The sequence below is a fragment of the Daphnia pulex genome, chromosome 2, assembly GCF_021134715.1.
Source record: "Daphnia pulex isolate KAP4 chromosome 2, ASM2113471v1".
NCBI lineage: Eukaryota > Metazoa > Arthropoda > Branchiopoda > Diplostraca > Daphniidae > Daphnia > Daphnia pulex.
Genome location: NC_060018.1, coordinates 197,036 through 217,178, shown reverse-complemented (window position 1 = coordinate 217,178; position 20,143 = coordinate 197,036). Strand labels below are relative to the sequence as shown.

Here is a 20,143-nt window from a genome sequence, read left to right as displayed (position 1 = left end):
AATGGCAAGGCAAAATATAACGAGTTGCCGCCCACTGTGTTTTTCGTTTGATGCAACGCAATTAACGCCGACGTGTAAAAGTGAGCGCTGATGAAATCGACCCTCTCTGTGTTACAAGTTGGACGCCGAGCGGAACTGAGCGCATCGCCATATGAAAAAAGTAAACACCTTAAAAACTTTCACTTTGGCCAATATATCCCACGACGACGACACAGTCGTAAAAATAAATGCTGTTCTCGTTGGGAGGGTTGCACCATCTGATTTATCAACGGATAGCTGGCTTAACAGTCTGAAATCCGGTGGCCATAAATGCCAACGTAAGAGTTTGATATACTATAGTGAATAGATTCTCATTTTGAAGCGATGCGAATCAGCGAGGCAGTTCAGAGTCTCGTCCCATAACAAATGATAAATGTGGATGTGCGGTGACCGTGAGCTCGCCTCATCTCCGTCTCTCTTCCGCCTTCCGTTTCGACTTTCAATGTGTGGGCCAATAAATCTCTTTTGCGGCGTAGGGCTTTATAATGCATCCACAATGCATACAGTACATCCGATAATAGAGAGACAGTTGTAGGACAAGATTTGGGAACTTTTCGACGACGACGGCTGCTCTCTTTGCAACAGGAAATCAATACGAGATGTGCTGATGCCGGTCTCCAATAAATAAAGGAACGGCAGCAGCAGCACGTCTCATTATCAAAGTCTTCTTCTTCCTCTGTATATATATCATCTATTTGATCCAAGACTATATATGTGTGTGTATAGCAGTTTCGCCTTTTCCCTTGTGCGATAATACAGTTGGCTGGGTGGTGGGGGTTGGTTGAGGCTCTTTGGACGGATCGATCGATATAGGCCGCCTTGTCTCGCTCAGACTATACTATGTAGGCCTTGGCACAAGGGGAACTTGATTTGGCACCGGGGTGCTTGTGGCGCAGCAGCTGATGGTGAAGTTTACTGACAGATAAGCCCATGGCAGCAGTCATGTTTATTATTCAAGTTATTTGCCCATGGAGAGAGAGATAGTTGAGGTCCCGAGGCACGTTAATTACGCAACAGCACCGAGCATCTCATTAAGACGAACAATAATAAATGCATGCAGGATGTATACAGTTCATTCAAGTAGATATGCGTGTGTTTCTTATGAAAATGTATCAGGAAGCCGCGACATTTCCCCATGGCAATTGTTTACAAGGGGAAAAGAGGTTGTCTTCTTAATTATGAGCTACTTGAAGATATGTTACGTCTACTCTATTCTTTTCTCATCTCGTCTTTGATGTCTCGCCTCGCCGAGCACACAATATTCTCGCTCCAATGAGTAATCAGGATAACGTACGTGCACAGGTCAACTTTAGCAGGACGTGACCGTAAACTCATAAAGTTGATGTGACATCCAGACTAGAGTTACTGCAGCCTGTATACATGTCTACTACCGTACATATGAGACATTTCATCGTCAAAGCAAAAAAAAAAAGAAAGAAAAACTTTATGGATAAGGCAAACTAACAGGGGGGAGCATATGGAAAGGCGGATAGATGGGGAAAGAAAGAAAGAAATTCAATTCCAGCCAAGGAAAAAGTTTCCCGGCAACTTGCTACTCTTTTTTCCCTCTATATGGCAAAGAGCTAGGATACTTTGGTATCCACTTAAAGACTAGCGAGCTGAATGACTTTTAAGAAACGAAGCGTGTCCTTTTTGAACTTGGGCGCCACGGAAGAGAGCTAGCTATAGCGTTACCTTTTACTGAAATTGGTTTCTTTTCCGACGGATACAAGTTCAAGATGAAGTTCAATCGCGTTAAATTGGTATTTTCTATCTCTCTCTCTCTCTTTATTCTTTCACTAAAAACAAAAAAAAGTTTCACGTTATTGATTGGGGGAGAAGAGGTCACAGCAGACTGCTAGTTATTAAAGTCCAACAGCGACGCATTTTTTGAATGATTCCGACTTTGAAAGGCAGTCGATCATGAACTTGGCTACATCAGCGCGAGGCATTCTCGAAGGGCTGTTTTTCACGAAATAAGAATCGTTTTCAGACTTGATTTCTTGTCCTTTTAACGAAAGGGAAAACTTTTAGAAGGGCCTCTGAATGTTTGCAACTGTAGATATATAAGCGTTACCTGATGCTTTTCCGTTCGTTAGTCCAGGAGGCCGTACCACGGTGTAATTGATGTCGCTGCATTCAGTCTCGAGATATTTCTCCATTTCTCTCATATTAATTAATTTGGGTCGAAGCAACGGTATCAAGAGCCACCCGAGAACAAGCCTGAGAAGGAACCCTTGGCTTTCAATAGAAGAAACTTTTGAATAAAAAATGTAATTAAGACACATTTAAAAAAAAAAAAAAAAGAAAAGCATTTCATTATTTGCCGATACTTTCAGTGTAGTAGGCCGTCATCACTATTAGTCGAGGGACGTTAGCTGCTCTGGCTGCTGCGACGATTGGTTTGATGGATTCCGTATAGCCAGTTACTACCGAGCTGCGCTCAAAGCCTAAACAGGAAATGATGGCATTCACGTCCTTGAAATGGGAAGTCAAACTAACTTCAGAGAAAATGTCTCCATTGACAATCTGTGTAAATGACAATTGATTAGGACTCGAGACGAAAATAACTATGTAATTTCAATGATAAATGGCATTACCGTCAGACGACTGCTTTGGATTTCTTTAAGTTTGTCAGGGTTACGCACAATTGCAATCACGTCATGCTTGGCTGCAAGTGCTTGCTTCACAATTTGAGTGCCTGTCCCACCTGTGGCTCCGAGTACTGCTATTTTCATGGTGAAATCGACGAATCAAACACACGAGATCTTCAAACGTCTACGTTCCATAAAGCTCTGACAAACTGACGTCCTTTCTAGCACCCTTGTAGCCCACGGTGATCAAATACGAGCATCTCACGAGATAGCATTACATAAACATTTATCAGTTGTTTCGATGCCCTCGGTGGATAACAGGCATCACTTGCCTGATTGCCTCGATAGACACTTCCAAACAACTGCAAAGACTTTCCTATCAATATATCTGTATTACAAACAATCCGGGTTAACAAAAATAGTTAAGACATTTGGAACAATAAATGAGCGTGAAAAAAAAAGGTTTTTCTTTAAAGGAAAAGAGGATTTTTCTCGTCAATTTCCGTTTAGACAGATGGCTCATCCTCTTTGATTTTTCTGGCAGACGTACCTTGAACGGGATCTTTCATTGATAACTGACGCTTAACGCCCTCTTTTGGAGGACTAACACAGCTACTCTTGTCTATTTTAGCGGGACTAGCTTTTCCCAACCAGTTGGCCATAAACTTCCCGCTAGCCGAGAGAGGTTTAGGCTTATTCAAATCGATCGCTTTCGTCAGATGACTTCCCTCATTTCTTGCATAGTTGACATCGGCGGACACAGGATGACACGTTAATATTGTCGATGCCTTTAACTTGGAGATAGCCTCTTGAGCAGGGACATGCGTGTAGTCCAACCAACTATTAACGTCGTCTTCTGTTTCCAAAATTGCCGGCATTCTCTCGTGTATCCACGAGAACGCCGGACAAGAATCCATAGTTATCACACTGTAACTATAAATGATGGTACCGTCTTCAGGAGACTTCCAAACGTCAAACAGGCCAGCAAACGTTAGCGGTTTTGGCCCTTTCCAGCCATTTTCTTTAGACCAGAGCTCATCAAGGCGATCCTTCCATGTTTCCGGTTCAAAAATCGATATCTGATATTAACAGAACAAATATTTCAATTATTTTTATCAAATACCCCATGGTAGTAGCTGCATATAGAATTATACAAGTACTTACACCTTCTGGTTGAGGAAAATATATGATGTATGGTTGTTTACTGCCTCCTTTATTCTCTGGTTGCTTCCATTCATAGAATCCTTCACAGAGCACTGCACAGCGTTGTCCCTTAAACAATGGATCTTTGTAAAGACGACTCTCAGTAAGCCCTTCAATACGGCAGTTGTTTGTTGTCATTTTGTGCTTGGTTGGAGACCCCTTTGAAAAATAAAAATTCAGATAACAGCTTGAACAAAACAAAAACCATCTACATTTACCTTGTGCCACCGTGGTATAATTCCCCACATCATTGGTTGTATAACTCTATCCTCTACAGGTGCATTGGCATCCAAATGTCTCTTGGAAATCATTACAGGTCCATAGAATGTTGGGACAAAGTTGAATGCTTGATTATATTCCTTTCCATCGCTACTACTTCTCCACTCTACTTGAGTATATTCATCTGACTTATTTTTCTTGTAGGAGCATGCCTTGCATAGCACATCAGGTGCTAATGTACTAAAAATGAACAATAAACATGTTAATAACACGTGGACCACGCTTGGACTTCGGTAAAAGTGCAATAAATTGTTATGGTATAAAGGATGGTTCTTTAACATAAGGGTATAAAAGGGAAAAGAATAATAAAAGTGGTAGGTAAATAAAAATACGTATTATTTTACCAAGCAGTTCGTCCACACATTTTTCGGGGTTTCAATAACGTTTGAAGCTAAGAAATATTTTGATCAAACAAAGACTAATTTTCAACTTGCGTTGGTTGCTCTACTTTCTTTAATTCCTTCGCTTTCGCAGCCGGCCGCTTACGAACGAACTAGCCGACGAACATTCATTGAAAGATGGCTAACATTTTAAATGTCAAAATATTTTTGTGGCTGTCATTTAGTGTAATTTTCTTAGCAAATGGTTTAAATGGTGATAGAATCACCGAAAAAATTTATCAACGAATTGACGAGGGTTTTAGCTGTTTTCGAAGGCTGAATGGAACTCATCAAATTGGTTGTTCATGTAAGTAATTTGAGTTTGACAGATGAAGGCGAAATTTAAATCATTTTGCATCAAACTCAAAATGCTATTTCTCATTTGTTACGACAGCAACTCAGTCCGGAAATGTAGGGGTTGTTCACTATTTGGAAAAGAAAGCTGACTTTGACTGGCTTCTCGAAACTGGCCCTGATGCTCCATATGTGGTTTTGTTACCTCCAGACTTATTTAGGAGGTTTGAATTTAAATGTTGTCCCTACTAGTATTGCTAAACACATAGTTTTCCAATTTATCAGGGAACACTTGATGACTTTGAAAAATTCTGGCAAAATTGCTGGAGTAGTGGTTTTGAACCAAACTGACACTACTTTACGCAATCCAGCTCCTAAACCACCTTATTCAAATGACCTTACATGTCCCAACAAGATTACTGGTTTGTAAATTTTGACAGATAATTTTTCATCACAAGTAAATCATTGTATTTTTTTTGTTTCTTTTTTAGGGCTGTATAAAGAAGATGCATTTTCTTCCTACTGTGATTCTAACCCATGGAACCCTGCTGGAGATGGACTTTTATTTGAAGATTTCAAATTTCCCATCTATTTCATCAATGAAACAAAGCTAAATCAATCAGTCCTTCTTGATGATGTATAGTTTTAAATAACCAATATTGTAAACATATTTGAAAGTAACCTTATCTATTTTTGCTATAGTGCTATCACAAGTTCAACCGACCGATTGAAGGTACGCCCCCCAGCTACCCTTTGTGTGCTATTGAACTGAAAGCTTTCATGTGGGCCGCTGTTGATACACCTACGTGTCTTCGGCGTGGACGTCTCAACATGATGTTTAATCCACAGCCTTGTAAGTCCACTCATTTCGCCAAGACACATTTTAGTGGAAGGAATTTAATAAATTTTTTTTTGTCAAGCCGAATACTGTGACCCTTTGGGAAATGTCAACATATTCGTCCCTGTTTTGGCCGCTAACAAAAGCGATGGGCCCGTTGCCAACCGCTCGATCATCTTCGTTTCTGCTCGAATGGACAGTGCTTCAATATTCGACGGCCTCTCAGTTGGAGCCGATTCGGCCATTACAGGGATGGCGACGCTTGTAGCCATAACAGATATGATTTATCAATTCAAATCTAATATCCGCGATGGGGATATTCAAAACGTCTTTCTAGTATTTTTTAATGGTGAAGCTTTCGACTACATTGGATCTGGTCGCATGGCCTACGACATGAGTTTAGGTAGCTTCCATTTTTTGTAAGGGTTTTTCGATAACGGTATTGATCTTTTGGTTGTTGCAGGAAAGTTTCCGAAACCGTTGAAAGAAGAAAATCCTTCGCAAAGTCCCCTTATTGGCCTAGAACATGTCAAATACTGGATTGAGCTCGGTTCTCTAGCTCCTCAAGCAGGCACCAAGGTTTACCTACACACGGATCCTAAATCAAGAAATGATACCGAAGTCGACAGCAAAGTAATTATATTTTGTGCAAATTGACAAAGGAATAGTCATTAATTATTGGTTTTACGTGTTCATAGGTGAAAGATTTAATCAACATTCTTCTAAAGAACCGGGGTAACCTTACAACCGAGTCTGTTGATGCGTCAATCCCACTGCCACCAGCCTCACTGCAGAGTATTCTCAAAAAAGATTTGAGCATCCCTGGAGTCTTCATCTCCAACCACAAGAGCGCATTTACAAACCAATTTTATAACAATGAATGGGATACATTCCAGACAATAAGTTCTTACAAGCTGTCGAAACACTTGACTGAGGTTGCCCGTACTGTATCAGCGTCCATCTACGAGCTGGCCACAGGAAAACAAATGCCGTCGAACTTTCAAGTTAACGAAACTCTGGTACGTTACGCTAATTGATTTCTTAGAAAATATTGGTTTCATCAAATGGTTTCCTTGCAGGTGGAAAGTACTCTTGAATGCTATCTTGTGAATGCCAATTGCAGCCTCTTCAACTGGCTCTTGAATGGCAGGAGCAATTTGGCCGCAGAGGGCGTTTTGCCGACATATGTGGGAGTGTCACATGGAGACGGGGCCTACAAGGCTCTTTCATTGCGTACCCGACACCTTTTGGCGATGATAAGCGGAGAGACACTTGATATTAACAAGACAGGGTGCATTAATAGTGACCACAACGAAGTAAATTCGAATCTTTTTTTGATCTAAATATGAAGTTTGATTTTAATTTGTGTCATTTTGCATAGATTTACCACTATTACTGGTTAGGCGAATCAGAATCGAACAATGCTAGTGGAACTTGTTACCGCAGCACTGTTAAAACGTCACATGCCGTCAGTCCAGCCTTTGAAATCGAGAGTACGCACACAAGCAATTTTAATTTAACCACAGTTTTATCAGAAAAGTAACATTCAAACTTGTCATGACAGATTACGACTGGGCGTCGGGAGAATACTCTTCATGGACAGAATCGAGATGGGAAACCTTTTCTGTTCGAATATTTCTAAAGGCCTCCTCACTCCAGGCGGTGTCCATATTCGTTTTTGGCGTGGTGGTCCTTTTGCTTTCTTTTGCCGTAACTTATTGGGTGGAAACGAACTCAGTCCTTCTTTTCCCCGCGAGGTAAAATTTATCTATTTACCCAAGATAACAGTATTTTCATAATTTTCCTTAATTAAACAAATTTTCAGTCCTGAAGCCGTTGCCTGCTAGGACAACGCAGCAAATCGCATTCCATTGGTAACATTCAACTACGGCTCCACTCATCCTGTTGTCCAGTTGTAAACCTCATCGGATAACGCTTGAGAGTATGTTGGCATTTTTTTTTCCTTAACAAAAGCAACTAACAACTATACCGATGTGATGTGATTTGCTGCCTTGGACGGCATTTTCACCACTATAACTTTTTTGTCCTTTAATTAATATTTCCTCATGTGCATATCTATTGTCTCGTGTTTCTGCGATGTTTGAATGGAAATGACTGATTTCGTCTTCAGCGTGATCCCATATGCAGTGTATGCAGTTTTTAGTTACTGATCCATTTTCATGAAGCAAACGATGAATACAAATCCCTTAAGATTGATCGAAAAGGGCTGGCTTTCGTCAGGATGAATTTGGCATACTAAATTTTAAGTATGAATTTGATGGAATTCCAAGCGCGCCGGCTGTTGCCTAGGAAACCATACCGGTGGAAGCCAAACAAACCGGGCGAGACGAGGCTAACACTCGTGTACAGGAAGTCTTTAGGCACCCAACTCGCACGAAAAAGGGCAAATGGAAAAGTCATCGCGTAAATCAGATTCCGGTTTAAATGGCAATCGGAATGATTCAACAGCTGAAAATGACTCGCCCAGTCAATTGGGTCCAGGTGCCACTTTCACGGTGTTTATTCTAATGGAGGATTTGATCGACAAGATGAAGCTCCTCCAGTACGAGACCGAGTTCGCCAAGGAGTTTAACATTAAACCACTTTCAAGGTATACGATCAAGACCTTTTCAAGAATATTAGAATTAAAATTTACTAATCGATTTCTATCTAGGCATTACTTTGCTATCGCTACCAACCCTGGGGAGCAATTTTACATGTTCGTCATCACAGCTGCATGGCTGATTAGAAAAGGCAAGAAAAAGTTTGACACTCCGCAGGAATCTGACGATCCGAATGCGACAATATCGAACATCCTAGATAACGTTCGCCGTCTGGTAAGTCAACAAAATTTTACTTAGAAAAATAAAAGGGTTATGTAATGAAATGAATGCATGCTCTATCATCGTTAGGGTGTTGCCATCGAATTTCCACCAAATCGGCTCAAGCAAGGCTACGGCGAGCACGTAGTGTTCATTCTGGACCGATTGGCGGATTATGCCTTGAAAGTCAACAACTTTTTATGGGATCAGTAAGAAACACACGTCACAATATCTATACAATGCAATCTAACACCAACATCTTCTATAGGCCACAGGAGCAGAACGAAGAGGAAGTTGTCGAGGAGGAAAACGGAAGCGGAGATGAACTTGATTTGGACCAGGTAGAAGAGGAAATGGCTGCTCAATATGGCAGTGACGACGACGAGTACGATAAGAATTTCTTCAACATCAACATTCAATCTATCACGCCTCACGTGAGTCAAATGAGAGCAGAGGTTTTGGAATCGGACGGAGATGCCGAAGCATGGAAAATCGAAGTGGAACGAGTCATTCCTAGACTTAAGCTTGCCATGAAGCCTGGTATGTGTGTGAATATAAAAGACCTACATTTACATATGACGGATTACTAAAAAAAAATGTTCTTTGATATTTGAAAGACCCCCGGGACTGGCGGTCACGGTTAGATTTGCTGTATAAATACAGCGCCAGTGTTTCAAACACGATGAGCTCGTCTCGAATGATGCTGCAAAAGATCAGTACAGATATCGAAAAGAACATGGAACGTGTGGAAACAAGAGAGAAATATTTAAATTCTCAGCTGAATGGCTTGCTCAATCAATACAGCAAGACCCAGGAACAGCTGAAACAAGTAGAAGAAAAATACAGCAAATTCAGCGGTAAATTCAATATTCAATTTGTAAAATAAAAGACACTTGGATTGAAAAAGTTCATTTACTAAATTAACAGTCGGGATAGAGGAGCGGAACCAAAAACTGAACCAACTAAACGACGAAATTCAACACATCAAGAACGAGCTCGATGAACGCAGTCTCAACATGACGGACGGAAGTAAGTCGCCTTTGATTTCAATGACATTATTTATTCCTTTAATTCCATTTTCACAACATTTTTACTATTTGAATCCAGCTCCGCTGGTTAACTTGAAGAAAGTCTTGATACGAATCAAAGGGGAACTGACTTTGATGGACGTACGAATCGGTGTAGCAAGTCATATATTACTGCAAGCCCGGATGAAACAATCAACAGCTCTCCAACATCTACTGCTAGCAAATTCAACGACAGCCATCACTCGATAGATCAAGTAATATAATTGGAATGAAATAGGTTGGTTCTGTTTTAGTAATTGATTTGCATCACTAAGTTCTTCAGATGGGGAATGATTTGGGAGAAACATTAGTGCTGGTCGCATAGAGCGCGAGCCATTAAGGCGACTTTCTGGGCCCGTTGAATTGCGTCACCACTCTTGGCTCGACGCATAAATCTACAATCTTGAAAGTAGCCTTCGTGGCGTGGGAAACCATTGCTCTCGTCCGAAAACGTCACCAAACCTTTTAAAATTCAAATGTATCTTCAGTAGTTTTAAAACTATTATTGTTTTACTTACCCTGTCCCCAAATTCTTCCACCACGGAATTCACCTTCATATCTCATACCGTCAGATCTCCAAAATGCCCCCGGTCCGTGGAACCAGCCTTCAGAAAAAGTACCCTCGTACCTACGACATACCCCGACGAATTAAGATTTGCATTCGAGTTTGTTTAGAAAGCGACATACCTTGCTCCGTCAGAGAAAACTAGTACGCCTAAACCAGAGCACAATCCTAATTTGAATTGCCCGGAATATACTGAGCCGTCCGGAGTAGTAAGTTGTCCTACACCGTGCCTCTGTCCGTTCGAGTCCCACTCGCCGATGTATTCGCTGCCGTCGCTGTATTTGAAAGACCCATAAATCGCATCCTTGTTTCCTTCGTCCACTGGTAAACGTTGGGCTCCATTAGATTCAATTTTACGCAAAATATTAAATGAAACTTACTCGATGCCATCCTTACAGCTATCCTTGCAGTCGCGACGTTGACAGAGTACTGAACAGTTAACAGGATTATTTCTGTGTATATAAGAGACATAAATCTAATTAGCAGGGTTTACACGGGGAGATGGACAAGCATAGACAAATAATCGATAATACAAAACATCATAAAAATAAGTTCAAGCCAAATAAATCAAGAACGTAAAGAAACGAGTGTATTTAATTTTTGTCAACGAGTTGACCATATACCCTTACACAACAAAAGTAAGAATTAAATGTCATAACTTCCTAGAAGTAATCGTGTTTCGTGTACAAGATTTATTGATACATTTGGTCTTTAGGAGCTCCAACTAAACCATCTAAGGTGTTTTAATATTGCATGTAAGGCTAATGGCGTTCCGAGTGTGCAACACAATACAACTGATGAAAGAGAAAAAGGTTTTTGTTTTGTTTTTTAGGAGCTGAGTCTTACGTTAGCATGGGAAGCAATGGTGGTAGCTCGTCTAGCGGCTTCAAGAGCAATATCGTTAAGAATGACTGGTGGAGTGACTGGTTCTTTGGTCCACATTTTGGACAAAACCCACTGGAATCCATTGGAAGCCTGATAAAAATTATACATTATAGCAATTATTGGTGGATTTCTAATAATAACAATGCAAAATCACCTTGGTGCAATTTTTCTTAAAGCGGTCATAGATGAAAGCCTCAATTGGTCTTCTCAGTGTTCCAATATGGAACTGTGACTCAATCCAGGCCTTTCTTTGCACAATAGTTTGTTGGGGGTTTGTTGGATCTTGGTGATATTCTACTTTCTCGGTGATGCTCTGAAAATATTAGATTGTTAAAGATTAATAATGGTACACATTTAATCAGTCAAATCACAATAAAGCAAACTGAAAACATACCACTATCTTGCTGTAGCCAATATTTCGGGTGTATGTTGTTAGAGTTTGGGTCTTTGGATCAACAATTGACTCCTCAATAATTCCTACAAGAGAATGAGGAACAAACTTGTCTGCCCAGCGTGGGCCTTGACCAGTTTTGGTGAGGAATCTGATAGAACGTAACTTCCCAGATACCACTTCTCTCTGAACGGTGTCCTCTGTCAAAACATGCTTACTGCCAAATGCATACACATTAAGTGGATGGGAAGATAAGGAAGTCACATACACTTTAGTTACCTGTATGGGTTAGGATAGCGCTGCCAAAAAGATTGGACGACCTGGTCCCACGGATGCTTTAATACTATTCCCATCTCATAGAACTTCATCTTGAATGTGGAACTTTAAATTCGAAATCTACCGAATGTTTGGAAAGCTTATTTTCCTTGTATAGCAACAGAGCTATTTGAGATCAGCACATGTAACGAACGAGGTGAGCAAAACAACATGCCCGGCAGCGATCGACTGTGTCTGAGAAGGCCGACGTCTGTCCTTGATGTTGTCGGCCATGAATGGCATCGTCGCATAAACTTAATCATTACTTCACTTCACTGGGCGACTACTGAAAAAAAAAAAAAAAAAAAAATTAACTAATATAAATGGATTATACTAAATGTTTTTAAAAAGATTTTAATATAAGTATTATTAAATATTACTTTACATTTTAAAAAGTGGTGCTTACGTTGCTTTCAAAGAGTGTGAACGTGATTGATAGCAACTAATAGAAACAAAACATGCGTAATCTTTCAATCACCCGACGAGCAATGAGAATATTACATGTCTCGGTCCAAATTCCATTGCGTAAATCGATAAACTTGGAAAATAACATAACAGTAAAAAACTTTTGTAAGGCAAAGCAATAGGACCCACCCCCCAAAAAAGGACATTTTTTTTCAATGGCAATTCAGAGATAAGTTACCAAGAATTTCACGGGATTACATCAAGCAGACACATTTTTTTAGATACCCATTGATACAACGGATTTCGTTCGGCGGTGTATAAACAACGGGCATTTCCGTTCAGTTTGTCAGTAAGCTTGAACTTTGTTGGACGCACTAACGACACTTTTAAAAGTAGCAATTTTTATATTGATTAGTTTTACTAACTCGTACTACCATGACGATGGATTCTCAAGTCAAAGTGGACGCAGTAGTATCAAACAACTCAGGCGCTGACATAAATCCAAACACCATTCCAATACGGTAAATGCTGGTAATATATTGACTCTGACTATTTTTGCTCTAACTGGAATTATGTTTTGAAATAATTGTTTCCAAGTGAGGAAGATAATGAACCCATTCCTGTCCCCGTAAATAAAACTGACGAGCTTTACAAAATGGATCACGAAAAGCGAGGCTATGCCTTAATCTTTTCTCATGAAAATTTTAATTCAAATTTAGAATTGAATTCACGACCTGGCAGCCACAAGACAGCTGAGAATCTGAGAGACGCTTTAATTCAATTGAAGTTTGAAGCTGAAATCTTTTCCGATTTCACGTACGAGGAAATAAAAACAAAAGTTAACGATCGTAAGTAGACTCATAATAATAGAATGAAAAATAGAAAGCGGATTAGAGCGAATAACTTTTTTTAAATCTACAGTCTGTAGCAGGGAAGACGATCTGAGGAAAAGCGATTGCATTTTAATTATCGTTATGACTCATGGTCTTTTTAACGACCATTTATACTCCAAAGATACGCATTATCCTTCCAATGATTTGCGACTGCTCTTCATCACCAAGCAATGTCCAAGTTTGGCAGGAAAACCTAAACTGTTCATTTTTCAGGTTTGCCGCATATCAAATGAATCAAAATAAAGTAAATGTGTTTCATCATTCATCAACAGGCTTGCAGGGGTAATCAACAAGACACAGGAACAAAGGTGATGCAATCAATGCAATCCATTGCAACACAAACTGACGGACCGTTGTCTAAATCCAAGAATGTTGTTTATAGACTACCAGCCCACGCCGATTTCTTAACTGCATATTCTACGGCTCCAAGTAAAGATAAGCATTTTGATAACGAATTATGAACTTGATTCAACCCATTTCTCCTAGGACACACTGCTTACCGGAAACCATTTATCAAAGCCTTTTGTGAGGAACTGTCCTCTCAACAGGTAATAGAGGGGAAAATAGATTTCCTTTCGATGTTGACCAACGTGCAGAGAAAAGTTGCCCTTGGATTGAACGACGGCGGAACAAAGCAGATTCCGAGCGTGACTAGCACCTTGACGCGAAAAATCTTTTTTTAAGATTAATGCAGATGCGCATTAAATGCTGGATTTGTATTTTCAGCCAATACATATGCATAAAAGTGGTAATTGTTCTTTTAACTTTAAGTACCGGTACTAAGGTCAAATTTATCCAATCTGACTGTAAACTGTTAGTACCATTTGGGTCCTTTCTCTTTCTTCCGTCGATGCTTCTTTTTGGCTTTTTCTGGTTTTGTGGTTTGTAATTCTTGAACTTGTCGTTGCTTCGCCAATGCATCGCCAGCTATGAGCTAACAAACAGAAAAATAATAAGATTACGCCAAAACCGTATGTTGTGAGTCTATGGAGGTTGCGTACCTGTTCTTCGTTGTCCTTACAAAATTGCCCAACTTGAAGATTAAAGTATGACGTGTGATAATTCATGTCGAACGAGCGAAGTGAAAAATGACTCCACCCACATTCGTATTGTTCGTTGTACATGAATCTTCCACGACACTCTTTGTATGAGCTGTTGTAGTCGGAAGCATCGATATAAAAAACTTCAGTGCCATGGTGATACGGAGCTAGTCTGAAAAAGGAAACGGTTCGTGAGGGATAGTGAGGAATCGCATCATATCCGTTAACTACTCTGATGTTATTAGTGACATAGCGACCGTGTATAGTCGCGTATTCCACATCACCGGCTCTGGGCGCTCCAAAGGTATACAAGAACAACTGATTAGTGGGAATGTGATCGTAGTATGACATCCATAGACTTGCAAGCGATGCCAGTGCCCCACCGAGAGAATGCCCAGTAACAAGAATCTTGTAGCCGGGATATTTTTCATACATTTGAACAATATCTCGTTCCAATCCAAAATTCCACAATCTCATGAACGCTTTGTAATAATAATCTTGCACTCGTCCCTCTTCGATAAATTTCGTTTTGATAATATTGAAAGTCCCTGTCAGTTGAGCAAAGACCTGTGACCAGGTAACCGATCCTCTAAAAGCTACAACAAGGGTTTGTTCAGAATGGGTTATGGCAATGTACGCCTCGCAGAGGTTCGTATCCAACCAATGGCATTTCACTGAATATTCGCTAATGACTTCAAATTGTGACTGTGGTATCAAGAAGGTGAGGCACAGCGAAGGCAAAAAATAAGTTGCAGTGGAGGCGGCCAGAGCTTTGTAACTTAATTCAGGATCGTATCGATAACTTGAGAATAATGGGAAACTGCACAATTTCTGCCAGTCTTTCACTCTATCGTGCAGAATTTCGGATTCGAAACAAGGATTTCGCATTGACATGTAAGCGTGACACTGGTTGTTCTTGCGACACCACCTGCAGCTCTGACCGAGCCACCACGATTTTTCATTGATACATTCGCTACATGATGTCAAGTCGTCGCACAATTTATAGGATGAAACAATTTCAATTACACCCAACACAACAATAATTGTTAGGCAACTGGCGATTCGCTGCATTTTTCTATAACTTTTTAATTCCCCCATCACTTGAATAATAGGTAATAATATAAATTTTGTGTCCAATAAAAAAAGATATGGATCAGAAGGATCATGACACAATCGACTTTAAAAGCAGGCAAACGGAGTTTGCTGGTTAAAAGTCCGCAGGGTAAGCCAAGATAATGATACGTAGGCTACATTTCGAATCAAAGTTCAGTATCGGTGGAAAATCTAGCGATTATCACGTCTAGGTATAATATCGGTTATTGGCATTATCCGGCCTGATCTGTAGTCGTTCTACATATTTTTGAGTTTTGAGTTATTTAACGAACCCTGACTGAGTAAAAAAAATGGCAAAAGAAAACGTCAACCACCTAGCTCAGGAATAACCATACTCCGTACTATATCACGATTTAATATCAAAGCCACCAAATAGTCAAATAGTAAGAATAGTATATTTTTTCGTACCTTTAAGCCAGGGAAATACGGCCAGGCATCCACTCTCCATCCATCCCCAGAAGAGTTGAATCAGACGGGATAGGAAAAAGGGCGTCCACGTGAATACACCGACATCGGTAGTTTCTCCAATCAAACGGGAGACTGTTTATCTAAATAAAAAATTAAAAAATGGGTTACAATAACTATTGACAGAAACAACAAGTAAGGAAAAGTTGCTAATGAAACAGTGGGTAAACCATAATTGTTAATAAATGGAGAATTTAAGGTTTCCACGTAATACACTGAATTTATGCAAGTCATGCATCATCAAAATATCCAGCAGTTGTGATGATACCATCACTATCCTAGCGATGATACTGATATTGTTGCTGAGGGTCAGGTAAATACCAGCACACGAAAAACTTGCGTATGATGTTATGATGGCTGGCTCAGGCCTCAAATCTGCACAAGGGAGAAGGTTACAGTGCAAACAAACTGCCATGCATCGACAGGTGGCTTACATGATAAATGCTAATAAGGAACTAACATTTCACAAATAAGTAAGGTTCCCGTTTAACTCTTAGAGCTCCCATAATCATCCCATAAGTATTCTTATTATTTACCTGCCAAACAGCATGGAGTAGGCATGGAAGGTCATCATGGTTCTAAGTTCTAACCATGGTTCTAACTCTAATCGGCTCTAATAGCTATGACCGATTGAATTTGATATTCATTATTATATCCTGTAGAAACGGGCAAGTCATCCTGCTTACCCTGCGCGAGTAAAAATACACGGCTGCAACGCTCCGTTGTACGCGTAATATACTATAGCGCCAACTAATAAAAAAGGCATATAATTAAAGGATAAAAAAAAAAACAATTTAGATTTAACCATAAAAACAGATTTTTTTTATAAACCATAATTGAGAATGACATTTTTTTATGCGTTGAATTGATTAACAATAGGAATGTTGGATAACTTTGTAAATTGTAAAACAAATTTTATCTAGTGAAGTCTAAGGGCCTAAGTGAAGTCTAAGTGTCTAACATTAGAAAATTCAAAGATGAGTATGGTAGACTAGATTAGTAACTTAGTACTATCGATTTGGCTTATTTTCCGCCCCACTGAGCCATAGGTCCATTGAAAGGATACTTGATGCATTTAACCGAATATGCTGCAACTTTTTCTAGCGCTCCGATTCCCGCATGAAATTCTTTAAGATTAGTGATTAGGGAATTCATCAAGTAATTCAGGAATCAATTGAGAGTTCTGGTCCTAACCTGGATCAACAACTCATACATCACAAATGTATAGGTTATCTTTAAAAAAAATTCAATAATTAAAAAGGTTACATTGGCAATTAAAAGTCTAAAAAGAAAATTTCACCAGGCTGATGAAACTTCATGACTCCTCCTCAGTCTTGGCTGCCATGTTATGCATGCGACCCAAATATTTCAGAATGGAAAAAATTTGTGAAAGCTTGACATCTCCATCAATGTAGTAGGGGCACTATAATAAAGACACATGCCATTAAAAAAAATCATCTGCATTCACCACATCACCAACATGTTCATTAAATAGCAGATATATTTACATTCGGGAAATCCAGACCATAAGGGGAAATTTGTTGTTCAACCACTCACTCGGGTCATAGTCGGGAGCCGGTCCAACATTATAACGCTTCTCGTCATACTCAACCCCGGCATGGGCCAAAAGAAGTCGAATAGGTTGCATGTACTATTATATTTACACCAAAATTGTCAAACACAGTTTCGAAAACGATTTAGACATACACAGTTGAATGTTCTTTTGTTAACTTACGAATATTCCAATAACCAGTTTTGACAGCCATGATAAAGTCAGGTGAAGTTGCTGTACTGTACTGTAGACGTTCTTCTCTCAGGAGTCGAATCGCTCGAATGACTCACGACTCACGAGTCACGACTCAGTAAGCCTGTGCGCTTAGGAAATCGATTACAAAGTTAAGGGATGGGAAGGGGCATAATACAATGTGTTAACGGATAAAGCGATTGATGCGCAATTGCGCATTTCCAATGTTTAGACGAAATGTTAATAATTCCTATCCAAAATTATGAATACTTTAGTTTTCAACAATCGAGTACAACCTGATACTGTGGATAGTCATAAATGTACTGTATCTTGCATGACAAACGCGACCTGCGTAACTCGAAATACACGGCCGCAAGCCTGCAACGCTCCATCTGGTTCCGTTTATAGAGTAATGCACAAAGAATCTTTATGAACAGTAATCAATAAGAATAACATTTTTCGTTAACGTTGTATTGCCCATTAACAAGGAATGTTGAATAACTTTATAATACAAATTTATCACGTAAATTCTAACAAAAAAAAAAGATTAAATTCACAGAAGATAGTGGTGTGTACCATAGATGAAACATTTGTTTAGTTTCCACCCCAGTGGGCCGTAGGTCCATTTAATGGATACGTGATGCATTTATCCGAACTAAGGTAGGCCGCGACTTTCTCTAGCCCTGCGATTCTGGCTTGAAATTCTTTCAGATTAAGGAATTCATCAAGTAACCCAGGAATCAATTGAGAGTTCTGGTCCAACAACTCATAGATTACAAAGTCAATGTAGGTAATCTTTAAAGAATTCAATTATAAAAAAAAATTAAGAAAAATATATAGGCTACTGAAGGTTTTAAATGAAAATTTCATCATACATTCTGTCCTGCAAAATACAGATGACTCCCCAGAAAGGTGGAAACTTCTTTTAACTTCACTGGGGCATTTTTCAAGTATTCTGGTTTCATTTTTTCCTGTACAGTTGATAACGACAATAATAAGAATGGTCAACATAAAAAATAGAGAAAGTTGATATATATTACTCACAAAATCAGCAATGTAGCATAGTGTTGACCACTTTGTACGCATATCAATGGCCTCTGCCTCTATCAAGTCCATTCTGATTTGCTCCTCCTCATTCTTGGCTGCCATGTTATGTTTGCGCCCCAAATACTTCAGAATGGCAAAAGTTTGTGAAAGCTTGACATCTCCATCAATGTAATAAGGACACTAATGATACAAACAGCATCTTTTTCTTCATGTTCATTAAATGGCATGTTTAAAGATACCTACATTTGGGAAATCCAGACCAAGGTTAAATTTGTCGTTAAACCACTCACTCCTGTCGTAATCGGGAGCCGGTCCAACATTATATCGCTTGTCCTCATACTCAACCCCGGCATGGGCCAAAAGAAGTCGAATGGGTTGCATGTACTAATATAATATTTACACCAAAATTTTCAAACACAGTCTTGAACACAGTTTAGAAAACAAAGTAGTACATAAGAATAACACTTGAATGCTATTTCATGTTTACTCACCCCACGAATATTCCAATAACCAGTTTTGACAGCCATGATAAAGTCAGGTGAAGTTGCTGTACTGTACTGTAGACGTCTTCTCTCAGGAGTCGAATCACTCGAATGACTTATTATTGCACGACAGAGCAGAGAAGAGAACTGCTAATCAACTGAAAGTTTTAGGCGGTTTAAGCCTTTAAGGTTAAGGTAAGGACTACAGCAGTCGGGCCCGCTTGCCTGGGGAAATGCTCACCCTCCCTCCTTTCTCTCTCCTGTGTATCTTCTGCGTCAAGACAAGAAAAAATTGACAACGGATTTTGTATTAATATAGAGTATAGACTTAATTTGCGCCTTCTTAATGAATAATCATTTTATTGCAAAGTGAGCATATTTTGTCGCATCTTGATGAATAAGAACGCGGCATCAGAATTTTATTATTACCTATATCAAAGGTGTAAGCTTAGCTCGATTAATTCCCGAAACGCCATAGATATTTCCACTTTCGCGCAATCTATAAGTACACATTTATTATAGGGTCATTTAACGAAGCTTTAACTGTCCATTTCATGAGAAATTCTTGGCTTGCGGCTTCTAGTAACGGTTGGCCTTGTTGCTGGAATGGTGGTACTGTTGCCCACTGACAGCCAGAGTGCCAGGTTGACCGCACGGCAACCTATGTTACCCGTAGACTGTTAGACAAGAGACTCATTTATGGAAGAGTTAATCATCTCTACTCAATCGAAAGTAAACTTTTTAAGTACAAATATAAGGTAAACTGAAGTGATGGAGGCGTAGCAATAGGAACAGGTGACGTTCGTGTATTATTAGACTTTTACGTAGGCAGTGATGTATTAATCAATACAATCTGCATGGCCCAACAAAGTTCACAAAGAGGAATGTTTAAAAAATAATATTTTCATGTTTTTTTACGCCATTTTCTTTGTCCGACCAATAATCGTCCCTGTAGTGCCTCCTTTGCTCAGTTCTTCCTTTTGAATGTAATCAAACTTGTTGGAATTATTGGAATTATCAAGGCACGCCCACACAACCGCTCTCCCCCTTTTTTACCTGAAATTTTACATTTAAGGAATTTTACATTTATTCCCGCTGGCTTTTCACAATTTGGACTATGTGTATGTGTAGCTACAGTCGATGTTTGATTGAGAGCTATGCGTTATTGAATAGTTTTATTTCATTTTTTCTGATGTTGTTGTTACAGGTGCACGAGCAAGAATTTGGCAGTGATTCGGCGAGCGGCTGGGTCAACGGAACTTTTTACCTCCTTAACTTTTAT

General features: G+C 39.5%; 8 protein-coding genes and 1 pseudogene across 8 annotated transcripts; 2 read left to right on the top strand and 7 right to left on the bottom strand.

Annotated features, from left to right (window-relative positions):
• Positions 1-1,805: 1,805 nt before the first annotated feature.
• On the bottom strand, positions 1,806-2,777 carry LOC124188703 (uncharacterized protein At2g34460, chloroplastic-like). The gene is made up of 4 exons (XM_046581506.1): positions 2,640-2,777; positions 2,373-2,568; positions 2,117-2,296; positions 1,806-2,047 (listed from the first exon to the last, which is right to left on the bottom strand). The coding sequence occupies exons 1-4, from the start codon at positions 2,775-2,777 to the stop codon at positions 1,905-1,907; spliced, it is 657 nt and encodes a 218-aa protein (XP_046437462.1). The 3' UTR covers positions 1,806-1,904.
• On the bottom strand, positions 2,660-4,600 carry LOC124188700 (abasic site processing protein HMCES-like). Its single transcript, XM_046581504.1, has 5 exons — positions 4,460-4,600; positions 4,055-4,295; positions 3,798-3,995; positions 3,184-3,712; positions 2,660-3,021 (listed from the first exon to the last, which is right to left on the bottom strand). The coding sequence occupies exons 1-5, from the start codon at positions 4,477-4,479 to the stop codon at positions 2,855-2,857; spliced, it is 1,155 nt and encodes a 384-aa protein (XP_046437460.1). The 5' UTR covers positions 4,480-4,600; the 3' UTR covers positions 2,660-2,854.
• Positions 4,570-10,892, top strand: LOC124188706 (nicastrin-like). The gene is made up of 18 exons (XM_046581510.1): positions 4,570-4,802; positions 4,890-5,013; positions 5,075-5,211; positions 5,281-5,426; positions 5,492-5,642; positions 5,710-6,030; positions 6,091-6,260; positions 6,326-6,646; positions 6,707-6,943; positions 7,009-7,120; positions 7,192-7,384; positions 8,056-8,238; positions 8,302-8,464; positions 8,540-8,658; positions 8,718-8,989; positions 9,067-9,306; positions 9,377-9,478; positions 9,557-10,892. Exons 1-18 carry the CDS (start codon positions 4,634-4,636, stop codon positions 9,724-9,726), a joined length of 3,330 nt encoding a protein of 1,109 aa, XP_046437466.1. The 5' UTR covers positions 4,570-4,633; the 3' UTR covers positions 9,727-10,892.
• On the bottom strand, positions 9,489-10,585 carry LOC124188705 (MORN repeat-containing protein 4 homolog). The gene is made up of 4 exons (XM_046581509.1): positions 10,462-10,585; positions 10,204-10,402; positions 10,035-10,144; positions 9,489-9,978 (listed from the first exon to the last, which is right to left on the bottom strand). The coding sequence occupies exons 1-4, from the start codon at positions 10,550-10,552 to the stop codon at positions 9,824-9,826; spliced, it is 555 nt and encodes a 184-aa protein (XP_046437465.1). The 5' UTR covers positions 10,553-10,585; the 3' UTR covers positions 9,489-9,823.
• LOC124188704 (PRELI domain-containing protein 1, mitochondrial-like) lies at positions 10,649-11,953 on the bottom strand. Its single transcript, XM_046581507.1, has 4 exons — positions 11,637-11,953; positions 11,361-11,574; positions 11,121-11,279; positions 10,649-11,056 (listed from the first exon to the last, which is right to left on the bottom strand). Exons 1-4 carry the CDS (start codon positions 11,723-11,725, stop codon positions 10,910-10,912), a joined length of 609 nt encoding a protein of 202 aa, XP_046437463.1. The 5' UTR covers positions 11,726-11,953; the 3' UTR covers positions 10,649-10,909.
• Positions 11,954-12,253: 300 nt separating this feature from the next.
• On the top strand, positions 12,254-13,712 carry LOC124188702 (caspase-1-like). The gene is made up of 5 exons (XM_046581505.1): positions 12,254-12,598; positions 12,675-12,925; positions 12,999-13,183; positions 13,243-13,399; positions 13,457-13,712. Exons 1-5 carry the CDS (start codon positions 12,513-12,515, stop codon positions 13,651-13,653), a joined length of 876 nt encoding a protein of 291 aa, XP_046437461.1. The 5' UTR covers positions 12,254-12,512; the 3' UTR covers positions 13,654-13,712.
• Positions 13,713-13,772: 60 nt separating this feature from the next.
• LOC124188699 (lipase ZK262.3-like) lies at positions 13,773-15,519 on the bottom strand. The gene is made up of 2 exons (XM_046581503.1): positions 13,972-15,519; positions 13,773-13,904 (listed from the first exon to the last, which is right to left on the bottom strand). Exons 1-2 carry the CDS (start codon positions 15,106-15,108, stop codon positions 13,785-13,787), a joined length of 1,257 nt encoding a protein of 418 aa, XP_046437459.1. The 5' UTR covers positions 15,109-15,519; the 3' UTR covers positions 13,773-13,784.
• Positions 15,520-16,387: 868 nt separating this feature from the next.
• LOC124188698 lies at positions 16,388-17,421 on the bottom strand (annotated as a pseudogene).
• A 366-nt stretch (positions 17,422-17,787) lies between these two features.
• Positions 17,788-19,060, bottom strand: LOC124188697 (glutathione S-transferase Mu 3-like). The gene is made up of 5 exons (XM_046581502.1): positions 18,871-19,060; positions 18,623-18,763; positions 18,377-18,559; positions 18,208-18,303; positions 17,788-18,127 (listed from the first exon to the last, which is right to left on the bottom strand). The coding sequence occupies exons 1-5, from the start codon at positions 18,904-18,906 to the stop codon at positions 17,927-17,929; spliced, it is 657 nt and encodes a 218-aa protein (XP_046437458.1). The 5' UTR covers positions 18,907-19,060; the 3' UTR covers positions 17,788-17,926.
• Between the last annotated feature and the right edge of the window lie 1,083 nt (positions 19,061-20,143).

What these genes read in the sequence shown, in the direction of transcription:
- LOC124188703 (XM_046581506.1), bottom strand. Translation starts at nt 2,777, where the DNA reads ATGAAAATAGCAGTACTCGGAGCCACAGGTGGGACAGGCACTCAAATT. An exon ending in GACGGCCTACTACACTGAAA is followed by an intron (nt 2,297 to 2,372) that starts GTATCGGCAAAT and finishes TTTATTCAAAAG; the next exon opens with TTTCTTCTATTGAAAGCCAA. An exon ending in AACGAACGGAAAAGCATCAG is followed by an intron (nt 2,048 to 2,116) that starts GTAACGCTTATA and finishes TTTCGTTAAAAG; the next exon opens with GACAAGAAATCAAGTCTGAA.
- LOC124188700 (XM_046581504.1), bottom strand. Translation starts at nt 4,479, where the DNA reads ATGTGTGGACGAACTGCTTG. An exon ending in ATTTTCCTCAACCAGAAGGT is followed by an intron (nt 3,713 to 3,797) that starts GTAAGTACTTGT and finishes TGTTAATATCAG; the next exon opens with ATATCGATTTTTGAACCGGA. An exon ending in AATGAAAGATCCCGTTCAAG is followed by an intron (nt 3,022 to 3,183) that starts GTACGTCTGCCA and finishes TTTGTAATACAG; the next exon opens with ATATATTGATAGGAAAGTCT.
- LOC124188706 (XM_046581510.1), top strand. Translation starts at nt 4,634, where the DNA reads ATGGCTAACATTTTAAATGTCAAAATATTTTTGTGGCTGTCATTTAGT. An exon ending in TTCAAGTTAACGAAACTCTG is followed by an intron (nt 6,647 to 6,706) that starts GTACGTTACGCT and finishes GTTTCCTTGCAG; the next exon opens with GTGGAAAGTACTCTTGAATG. An exon ending in TCTCAACATGACGGACGGAA is followed by an intron (nt 9,479 to 9,556) that starts GTAAGTCGCCTT and finishes ATTTGAATCCAG; the next exon opens with CTCCGCTGGTTAACTTGAAG.
- LOC124188705 (XM_046581509.1), bottom strand. Translation starts at nt 10,552, where the DNA reads ATGTCTCTTATATACACAGAAATAATCCTGTTAACTGTTCAGTACTCT. An exon ending in AGCTGTAAGGATGGCATCGA is followed by an intron (nt 10,403 to 10,461) that starts GTAAGTTTCATT and finishes AACGTTTACCAG; the next exon opens with TGGACGAAGGAAACAAGGAT. An exon ending in TGGAAGAATTTGGGGACAGG is followed by an intron (nt 9,979 to 10,034) that starts GTAAGTAAAACA and finishes GAATTTTAAAAG; the next exon opens with GTTTGGTGACGTTTTCGGAC.
- LOC124188704 (XM_046581507.1), bottom strand. Translation starts at nt 11,725, where the DNA reads ATGAAGTTCTATGAGATGGGAATAGTATTAAAGCATCCGTGGGACCAG. An exon ending in CGCTATCCTAACCCATACAG is followed by an intron (nt 11,575 to 11,636) that starts GTAACTAAAGTG and finishes TGCATTTGGCAG; the next exon opens with TAAGCATGTTTTGACAGAGG. An exon ending in TTAAGAAAAATTGCACCAAG is followed by an intron (nt 11,057 to 11,120) that starts GTGATTTTGCAT and finishes AATTTTTATCAG; the next exon opens with GCTTCCAATGGATTCCAGTG.
- LOC124188702 (XM_046581505.1), top strand. Translation starts at nt 12,513, where the DNA reads ATGACGATGGATTCTCAAGTCAAAGTGGACGCAGTAGTATCAAACAAC. An exon ending in AAAAACAAAAGTTAACGATC is followed by an intron (nt 12,926 to 12,998) that starts GTAAGTAGACTC and finishes TTAAATCTACAG; the next exon opens with TCTGTAGCAGGGAAGACGAT. An exon ending in TGCATATTCTACGGCTCCAA is followed by an intron (nt 13,400 to 13,456) that starts GTAAAGATAAGC and finishes CATTTCTCCTAG; the next exon opens with GACACACTGCTTACCGGAAA.
- LOC124188699 (XM_046581503.1), bottom strand. Translation starts at nt 15,108, where the DNA reads ATGGGGGAATTAAAAAGTTATAGAAAAATGCAGCGAATCGCCAGTTGC. An exon ending in GTAAGGACAACGAAGAACAG is followed by an intron (nt 13,905 to 13,971) that starts GTACGCAACCTC and finishes TCTGTTTGTTAG; the next exon opens with CTCATAGCTGGCGATGCATT.
- LOC124188697 (XM_046581502.1), bottom strand. Translation starts at nt 18,906, where the DNA reads ATGGCTGTCAAAACTGGTTATTGGAATATTCGTGGG. An exon ending in TTGGTCTGGATTTCCCAAAT is followed by an intron (nt 18,560 to 18,622) that starts GTAGGTATCTTT and finishes TTGTATCATTAG; the next exon opens with TGTCCTTATTACATTGATGG. An exon ending in TATGCTACATTGCTGATTTT is followed by an intron (nt 18,304 to 18,376) that starts GTGAGTAATATA and finishes TCAACTGTACAG; the next exon opens with GAAAAAATGAAACCAGAATA.